This window comes from Rutilus rutilus (assembly GCF_951802725.1).
Source record: "Rutilus rutilus genome assembly, chromosome: 25".
NCBI classification, from domain to species: Eukaryota; Metazoa; Chordata; class Actinopteri; order Cypriniformes; family Leuciscidae; genus Rutilus; species Rutilus rutilus.
Window position 1 is genome coordinate 14,228,841 of NC_140229.1, and position 10,382 is coordinate 14,239,222.

At 38.0% G+C, this 10,382-nt stretch overlaps 1 protein-coding gene across 1 annotated transcript; it reads right to left on the reverse strand.

Moving 5' to 3' along the window:
- Positions 1-892: 892 nt before the first annotated feature.
- On the reverse strand, positions 893-6,387 carry arr3a (arrestin 3a, retinal (X-arrestin)). The gene is made up of 16 exons (XM_084400274.1): positions 6,243-6,387; positions 5,387-5,412; positions 4,323-4,353; positions 4,125-4,185; positions 3,993-4,037; positions 3,639-3,832; positions 3,384-3,443; positions 3,222-3,298; positions 3,004-3,139; positions 2,835-2,919; positions 2,410-2,482; positions 2,177-2,314; positions 1,891-1,974; positions 1,672-1,695; positions 1,537-1,586; positions 893-1,426 (listed from the first exon to the last, which is right to left on the reverse strand). Exons 2-16 carry the CDS (start codon positions 5,395-5,397, stop codon positions 1,422-1,424), a joined length of 1,074 nt encoding a protein of 357 aa, XP_084256400.1. The 5' UTR covers positions 5,398-5,412; positions 6,243-6,387; the 3' UTR covers positions 893-1,421.
- Between the last annotated feature and the right edge of the window lie 3,995 nt (positions 6,388-10,382).

A 10,382-nucleotide genomic window follows, 5' to 3' on the forward strand; every position in this document is an offset into this window, starting at 1 on the left:
TGTTAAATAACAGTCAGTAATGATGGGTACTACAAAGAAAACTGTAAAAAGAGTAAGAGAGAAGTTTTGCATTGACAGTTTTAGTATAATAAAATAGATTTATAGATAGATATTGTAAATGTTATAGTATTAAGTCTCTCAACCCTCATTAACATTACATTGACATCTGATCAATAATCCAGATTTTGGATCATCATTGGACTATAAAAACACTGATGAGATGGTTGTAATTATTAAGAGCAAGATTAGGGCAAGACAATTTGGTTATGTATCTCCAGTCTCTAAACTAGTTCTAGGTGCATAATAATGTTTTTCTGTAGGTGAAAGTGTATTTTCTGACTTGTCCTATTCATGTGTCATGCCATTAAGAAGAGATTTTCAGATCCAGAAAAAGGTAGGCTATAGCTTATTTTGGACACGATAACCTTTTGTGACAACATGCCCCAGTAGCTGTGCATTGATCTGACCAACAAATAATCTGTCTGTAAATCATCGAACAACAGCAGTTTGCTACTTCCCTATTTCATCAGTTGTCAGTTTATCAACTCTCTAAAGTTTAAATGGTAAAACTTTACAAGGTCTCATTTGTTGAAGCATTAACTATAAACTAATTATGAGCAATAAACAGCATTAATTAACCTTTGTTAATGTTAGTTAATATAAATGTTCACATGCATGATAGTTCACAGTGCATTAACTAATGTTATACATCTTTTGATCTTCAAAATGTATTAGTAAATGTTGAGATTGACATTAACTAAGATTGATAAATGAAGCAGAAGTATTGTTCAGTAATGTTAACGAATGAAACCCTTTAAACTATATTCACACGTTTACCATTTAGTGTTTTATAATTTATACCAATCCATATAAACACACATGTCAATGAAGGTTTTGGGGGTATTCTATTTGATTTAATGCATGAATTCCATACATGACAAAACAAACATTACACAAAGTCACATGAGCTGCTTAGATTTAAATGACTAGACTCTAGGCAAGACAAGTTAACACAAGCATACATACTGGATAGTGATCAAACTCCATACATTTTGAAATTCCTCACTCAGACACACTTTGTAACCTATGGGCTAATGTATAGGAAATATGATGACCATCAGGGAGCACTTTCACCAAGAAGAGGTTATTCCTGGACTGAGTACCTCAAAGCAACCATTCACCCCACACATTTGTCTTCAAGTTGGATTTATGCTTTAAACTGTCATTTTATTGCCATCAGTATGACCTAGCGACTTTGCTAAGTGATATTGATGTGCTTTCTTTGTTGCGAGATACTCCTTTCATTGTCTTAGATGCCTTCTTTGCTTAATGGGGAGACATGTGACTTTTTCCTGTGCTGTCTCGCTGTGAGGGAATGTACTCATGGGTAACGTCTGTCCTGTGGAATCTTACAGGGGCATTCAGTCTGTTATAATCAGAGAGGGAGACAAAGAAATTGGGTGAGATACTTCACGGCAAAAAACAGACCACATTTGGCCATGGCAAGAATGAAGAGAAAAGAGGGTGCTTGTTTACCTTTGGGTCTGGGGTGCATCAGGGTCAGAGGCAGCTCTACTGTCACATCACTGTAAGGAGAAAACAAAAGGTTAGATAACGGCCATTTCTGATTTCCCATAATGCATTTAAATTGTTTTCTAATTTTTGACTTACCTTGCTGTCAGTCCTCCAAGCAGACTGCAAAAAGTACAAATTATATATCATTTTAGTTAACATATTGTTACAATAATAATAATTATTGTGTGTGTGTGTGTGTGTGTGTGTGTGTGTGTGCATCTAAATATATGTATTATTATTAATGAAACAGTAATTTATTTATTATTGTGAGTTTAGCATAAACTGGAGAGATATCTCAAAGAAAGCAATCCTTACCCTCCACCTGATACCATGAGGTTAACTTTGATCTTGTAGGACACCAGAATTCCCAAAACTTCCTTATCCATTCCTGCCCTTATTCTGAAGAAAGGACGGAAAAGTAAATTAATAATTAGCAGAGTTCACAGTATAGTATCATAGCGAATGTGCTGTATTAGGAGCAATTCATTACAGCCCACAAATATTTTAGATTTCATTTTTTTATAACTGGATTATGCGTAAGTTTATTCATTTCTATTGGGCGTTCTGTAAAACTCTGTTTGAAGATGAAACAAACACTCACATAGTGGTTGAGGCCAAATTGGTGTCTTCATCTTTAAGCCTGCCATCCAGTGCCAGGCCACGCTTCTCCTTGTTTTCTGACAGCAAAGGAGTGATCGCAAGGGATTTTTCAAAATTCGCACTCCCTTCTATAGTTTCCCTGTAGAAAAAAAATGGAATCATATAGGTTAGATAACTTACAACTGATCATTGAAGAGAGACATGCATATCACAGTCAAAGAAAATGACACTCACCCAAACTCTTCACTCAGCACATTCTTGGTGTATTTGTCGGCTGAGTAGAGAACGACGTCTGTGGTTTGGTCAACTATGAAAGTAATGGATACAACATCAGTTCATTCAAATATACTGCTATATTTATTATACCCGCCAATGGAATGCTTGACTATATATATGTGATTGATTTAAGTTTTATATATATATATATAAAACTTAAATCAATCATCCTAAAATAACTTAAATCAATATTTGATGTCCATTTATTGATTTATTTGGAAGTAGTCATGTAATACGATAATATACAGTCAACTGGTCATTATAGCAAAAGAAGTATGGTACAATAACCCTGTCAGGGGTTATACTTTGTAATATCGACAGGATTACTCTACATTACACATACAACTTGTGAATCACTTGAAATTGCTTTTGATCAATCTCACCTGTAATCTTTATTTTTTTCACAACTTTGTTTGTCTCGTTCTTGACCTTAATGTTGATGGGGATGGGATCACCATGGTAGTAGATCTGTCATCAATGGGGAAAAAAACACATGAATTTCTTCTTGATTTGGTAAATATCAAAGCATACAGTGCATCATAGTTTACGCACATCCTTGGCCAGAGAAGCTTCCAGATGAACAGGCTTATCAGACATCATAAAGCTCTTGCAGATCTCAGATTTCTGTCCAGATCCTGTGTTATCAGGAGCGAACTGGATTTTACGAATGATAAGGCGGCAAGTGTCCCTAGGAGAGGCGACAGAAAAAAAATATTTGTAAAAATTGTTAACAGAGGTAAAATGTGCGAAAAAACCTATAACACACTCACTTCTTGTCGATTTTCTCATCGGGGTCATCAGCTGATTTGGCCACGTAGGCCTTGACCTCAAAGTCAACACCGCAAGCCTGCAAAAACAGAGCCATGAGCAAGTCCATTCAGCGCATTTCCATTTGATGATAATATATTGAATTCGCTCTCATTTCATTTCACCTTTCCACTGTCATCTGGGCCAGGCTGAAGCGTAACAGAGCAGGGGAGGTTGGTAGGGATCTGAAAGAAAAAGACAGTTCATTTTAATTTGTCACATCATGAGGAAATGTTCTGTGACAAATGGTGTACAAATGATATTTCTTATTTATAAGGAGTGTGTAAAATGATTACTCCTAATCATTGTCTGTATTATTTTGCTGAGTTATTCACAGCGTAAATGAATTATTCTGTTGTTGGTGCTGGCTGATGACTTACATTAAAAGTGAAGGGATGGCCCTGCTCTCCAGCTTTCTTTAGGAGAGTGTTGTGCATCTCTGTCAGGGTGGGTTTGTGTCCTGCATCAGGATATAGCTGTATGTGCTGAATCCAGATGTCTTTTCTGAAGGAAAGCCCAATCACATCCAGGTCTTCACGACCATAACGGAAAGCGCAGGCCAGCTGGATCCAAACTGCATGAAGCATCATTAAGCATTGTTTTTTATTTGTTCTATTGTCTTAAATTCATTTTCATCCTTTTTTAGAAAAAATAACATAATCATATAATTTTAAGTATGAATATATATATATATATATATTTTTTTTTTATTAAAAAAACCTTAATGACAATACCTTTTCTGTCCTCAAGGTCTGCAGGGTCGATTTTCACTACACCCTCTGTTTAGAATAAGAAACAATTCATATTTAGTTGTTGGATATTACCTGTTGTCTGTGTTTCAAAAATAAATGCAAGCAGTTTCTTACCAACAGTGTCAACTGAGTCAATATGGTCAACATAGTCTCTCTTCCCCAGGTAGAGAGTGAGCTAAAACATAAACAGTGCATTACACTAATTTATTTCCATGTAATGAAATATGAAAATTCAAGCATGAATCTGTAACAATAAATTGAGGAATTCAATTCAGAATCAACTGAAAAATCTTAAGTTCAGTTAAGTCGTACCTGGCCATTTCCACTGGTCTTTTTGTAAACTCTGAAAGCACAAAAAAGAAAAATGTGAAAAAGGAACAGTAAGATGCATGGTTGATGGTGTAGTAAACACTGATAAAACAAGATGAAATTAGTAAGTGTTACAAAAATGTAACTCTGTATTGCCTGTAATTGCAGATGGTGTCAAAGAGGAGTGAGCAGGGATAACTTGTCCTATTAAGTCTACCTCATACCTCAGCAGCAATATATTTGAGTTTGCAGGTTTGACCTTTTTGCCCTAAGCGTTCATCACGTTGTTAAAGCTTAGTATTTTAAGACACTTTAAGGCCATGGCCTGAATTACCCTTTGCTAGTAATCCAGGCTTCATGAATGGAGGCAGCTTGTTTACTCCAAAGAGGATGCCTGGTAATTGATTGTGACTGCCGGCTTATGACACGTTCATGCTGGACTCAAATCAATGTTCCAAATTGATGAGATCTATTCTAAACTTTCAAGAACTCCTCATTGTGGCAAGTAAAGTAATTGTTTTTTTCTCTCTTACTATGTGATGCTTCTGTAATTTTTGCCATCCTGCCCTGCCCTGCCCTGCCCTATCCTATCCTACTTAGACATGACATATAGTGGTTTGTTAATTTTTGATTTCTCAAATGATTTAAAATATATATATATATATATTTTTGTGATTTGAACTTTGGATTGACCCTTTGCCATTTCTTAGACATAACCCGACGGGCCAATATCTAATAAGTAGCCTACATAAAATTGGAAAGTGACAACAACAAAAAAAAGCATGCAATATTAATAGAAAATATAAAAAGAATATAAAAATGAGCTACTCCAAACTAAGCACTTGGTACATACTATGGTGAAAAATCCAGAAATGTTAGAGTTCAGCAGGTTGCTATACATAATTTGCTTTTTCGGCTTTCTCCAAATCTTTAATAAATTGGTTTGGTATTGAAAACACGACAAGTCTAATGCTAAATAAACCAGTAAAATGTATTTAGAACTTTTTTTTGTTTGTGAGCAGTGTGACAAATCTCAAAGGTGAAAGCAAAAATGAAAGAATACTTACTTGTCTGCCATTGTACAAAGATTTTCCTGAAATAAATGAAATAGGAAGGTGAATTTCATGAAGAGTGTTTTTTTTTTTTGACAAATTGCTCTCACTGCATGAGTGTTTATGTGTGTGTGTCTCCCCATTCTTTATTGCAAGACATGATGTGTGTTTGTGGATGTAGTGATAAAAGCAGAGCAGATGTTACTCTTATTTTTCTCTCAAACAAATCTTGGCACAGAGATAAGCTGTACGGCATTGCTCATCCAGTGAACTCAGATGTAACCCTCTCTAGATATGCAAACGTATGGGCTTTAAGCTTATTTCTAAATGCAAATTGCATGGACAGGATACATATTTGACTAAAACTAACATGAAGATAAATCATACAGGTTGTGAGCACAGGTGAGCACCTTGTATAGGCCTACGTTTCAAATAAAAATCATCAAAATAAAAAAGAGCTACTAAGAAGCTGTCAAAGACTGTGCATATGGCCTTTATAAATGCAAAAGAACCATGTGGAGACTTTTTTTGCACAAATCTAATGCGTCTAATGTCTCTCAGCTGTAAAGCTCCAATGCACATTATGAGGTTCTTAATGCTCGTCATTGTCCAATATCAATTTAGCTGATTGAGTGACACGTCACAGGAAGACAGTCCGAATGCAATCAAATATTGGTTGTACACATAGTCTAAATGAATATTCATTCACAAGGCCCTGCTGATAATCTAAAGAGGGCTAAATTAACTCAAAGAAGTAAATTTAATATAATAAAGACAATAATGTCCTGCTTTCTTTTGTTGGATGATAGGAAGAATTGTTACCAGAATACCTGTTACTGAAATCTTTGATGTAAAGTCATTGAGTTCTTACCTGTTGATTGTTAGGGCGATCTGCTCCCTCTCTCTGGTAATCCGCAGCCCGTCTGGTGTAGTCAGAGAGTGCGGATGAGAGTCAGAGGCGCAGGGTTTTATACTCGGACCTTTGCTCTGATGGCTTGTGCTCCTCTGATTTAGATGCCGTTGTCTTTCTGTCAATCCAATTAAACACTTAAAATGCTATTTAGGGCTACGCAATGTTTATAAATAGAAATAAAAATGGGGAATTACATCAAAGAAATACTGGAAGCTTGCAATGGTTTAGTCTGAAATGTATGTAGTTTGTGAAAATGAAAACAAGAGAAGATAATTATGAAAACAAGAGAATTATGACAGAGTACTGTGACTGGATTGGGACAAGATTATGCATCTCAATTAGTCAGATTTACAATTGACTTGAAGCAATAATATATATATATTTTTACTCTGCTTTACTCACCTTTCAAATTCTAAACAAGAAAAAAAAAAAGAAAAAAAAAAGTGGACAATTTAGCATGAGGAGAGAGCCAATAAAATATGGTCTAACCAGACGTGAATGTTAGATTGTACAGTAGCATCTAAATAAATTATGGTATAATATAATATAATATAATATAATATAATATAATATAATATAATATAATATAATATAATATAATATAATATAATATAATATAATATAATATAATATAATATAATATAATATAATATAATATAATATAATATTCATGTCAGGACCTCCTCTGAGTATTTTAGATGCCCAGTAATACGATTTGGTAGACAAAACAAAGTGGAAGGCCTAAACATAGACCATTCACCCTGTACCTTAATATAGAACTGCACATATTTTTGTACACAATTTTAGATAGAAAACAGTGTGTATATATTGTAGGATAATCATTTATTTGTTCTTTTTCAAGGACACAACATGAATGTTGGCTGCTTCATCATCAACATCATCATTCCTTGAAAAATCAAGGAAACCCAAAAAGAAAGACAATAGTATAGGGATAAAACATTAGTCTTGCTGCTCCAGATGGCCAACAGGCTTGTAAAACCAGTGACCACATGGGCACATAAGCCTTTCCTTATATGAAAGCTTTTTGTGTTGAATGATGTTCCTTAAATAGTTTTCTGTATTATTTTAATTATATACTTTTAATCTCCACACATTAAAGGTGCTTCCTTGCACAAAATGTGTATGTAAGCTTATTAAGAAATCCCAATTTGCACAACCCCAGGTAAATCTCTTAACGTCACTGTTCACTGAGATGGCTTTTCCTTCCATCTGTTCCCTCCTATCAGGTACTGGCAGTCCAATGACATTGTGTTTATGAAAAAGCTCTTTACCAATCCCAGGAGTTCAGAAAGAGGAATCAGATGGCGTGTGTTTCGCCAGTGCAAGAATTGGCACCATAAGGACATTGAGCGTAATCCACTTATTGCTAAGAATTTACTTAAATAGCTACAGTCGAGTCAAAACATTAAGTTAAGAATCTTTATTTTTAAAACATATTGAACAGCATCAAATTATCAAAGCATTCTTTAATAAAAGGTGTGATAGGTTAATTGATTCACTTAAACCTTAATTATATTAGGGACATTTTGATTGCAATGATGTAACTAAAGAAAACTGCATAAGCATTACATAATTAACAAGTCAGTAACACCTTAGTCCCTAACTTATAATATCTAAGGTCCATTTTTAGTTCAAAGTGTGAAGACTTAGGATTTAATCCAAAGGTAATTACAGAAGAGCTCAGGGGCGTCTGTAATTACACTTTAGGGAGGGAGTGGGCAGGCTTGTTGAGAAAGAGGTAAAGCCCAGGTAACAAAGTGTCAAAGACTGTAGTGCACACATAAATAATTACTTATTTCTAAATGAGAGAATAATCACAGAAAATATATTAGAATCCTTCTGAAAAATAATTCAAGTCATTTTTCACGGCTTGTATCCTTCATAAACTATTTTTTTTTATTCTAAACTTATCTGACTTTTCTAACCAGCTACAGACCCTTTTCAAACGTGCTTGAAATAATAGAGCAGATTTGTCTTCGAATTTAATTAACTTTGAGTAATGATCCAAAGCTATGTTAATGAATGACTTAAAGTGGATCTACAAATATATACAACGTTATACACACAAGACGGCATCTGGATGATCACTGTTCTATAACAGATATAACACTAACACCATACCATACTGGTTAATGTACAGTTTGGTTCTGGTGCTGTTTACCCACAGTTGGCACAGATTGTTTCAAAGTTTAATCTCTCTTAATCTGTCTACACTCCCACTTTGTCCATAATGGGATTGTGTTGACTGAACACACAGGATGGATTCCTTCTTTATTAGAAAGTGCTCGCAGTTCTCTGTGACAAAACCAATGTCACTCAAATGAAGTAAAGACCTATGAACTCCTGACCTTTTGTAAATGCCCAAAGATCCCAAAAATCTGGATGGCGCTCAGCTCTTTCCTGGCATGTTTTCAGCATGGCTTCCATTGTGATTAAGCTTTTTAATCTTTGTTGGACATTCAGTGAACAACCTGTTCCCTTTTGAGAACGTCCACTTTGTATTGCGTAGCTATACGCAGTGGGAAAACTCCTTTTTCTCCAAAAAACTAAAGCCAATATTTAAAAAAGCAGTGCAGCTGCACAGCGAGCACAGAGCAGGGCATCTAGCTCGCTTATTGGCTGTGCTGCAGCAACTGCACGAACCTATGGCGAGGCGGCTGAGACACGCGAACCAATTGGGTCGCTTTTGCGCCCAGGGTTAGAACCCACCAGAATGGGCGTGGTTAATGCCTATATAAGCGGATCATTTCGCCATAGAATCAGATTTAATCTCCTTCAGCATACACCTTCTTCGCTGATCTTCGAGCCTTCACCGTCGACGAGCCCCTGCAGCGGAACGAGCGACCTCATCAGCGGACGCAGCACCTTCAACTCAACGCCGCCTTCCCCTGAATCGCTGTTAACCTGCGGCCTCCCGGCGAAAATAAGCCATATCCTATTTCTAAAACTCTGTGTGTTCACCGCAGCGACACTTTGAGAAAAAGAGCAAATTTCACAGCGTTGTTACAAATGTTACAAACTCTGATTGCGCTTTGTGCAGAGCCCCTCTGCATGAAACCGACAGACACAACGAGTGCGCCCCATGCCTGGGACTCGCCCCACGCAGAGACTGCACTCAACAAGGATGGCTGCCCGCACTGCGAGAGCTTGCCCATTTCCATCCTGCGCTAGCAGTTAGCTCTACTTTTGGACGGCGACCTGCCCCTCGCGCTCACCCACTTCCAGCCCCCCTCGAGCCACGACGGAAGAAGCGACTGGGTCAAAGGATACCTGAACCGAGCGAGCCCACGCCGGCCTAGTCCCTGCGTGCCTCGCTCTCTCCTTGCAAAACTCCCTCACCGGTGCTGTTTTCGCAGACGCATCTATGCCCCTCCTCTCAAGCGGCAGGACTCATCTTGTTCGGCGCATCTGAGGAAGAAGGTGATGACAGCCTTTCCCTGGCTGTATCTGAGGGAGACAACTGGCCGGTCTTGACGGTTGACACTATCCACTATCGACGGCGCTGAAGAGAAGGGGTACAACGGGTTGCCCCCCCTAGAGGAAGCTGTGGCAGCACATCTCTGCCCACCCACCTCTAGCGGATGGAGAACCAAGACAGCCCACCCATCCAAGCCCTGCCGAACGACATCAGCCCTGGCCGGTCGAGCTTAGACCGCCGCCAGCCAGGCTGCATCGGCTTTGTAAACCATGGCAATCCTCCAGGTGTTTCAGGCCAAGCTCCTCCACTCTATGAACGAGGCTGGCCCGGACCCTGAGGCCTTTGGGGACTTGCGAAGCGCCACTGACTTAGCCCTGCGTGCCACCAAAGCCACCGCCCAGGCGATCGGAAGAGGTATGGCCAGTTTGGTTGTGCTGGAGCGCCACCTCTAGCTGAACTTGACGGAGATTAAGGATGCGAACTGAAGCGCTTTTCTCGACGCCCCAGTCTCCAACACCGGCCTCTTCGGTCCTGCGGTGAAGGGATTCTCAGAGCGCTTCACGGAGGCGCAGAAATCGTCGCAGGCCATGCAACATTTTTTGCCAAAATGTTCGAGCTCGGCTTTGTTTTAAACAACAACAAAAAACTGTATTATTCTA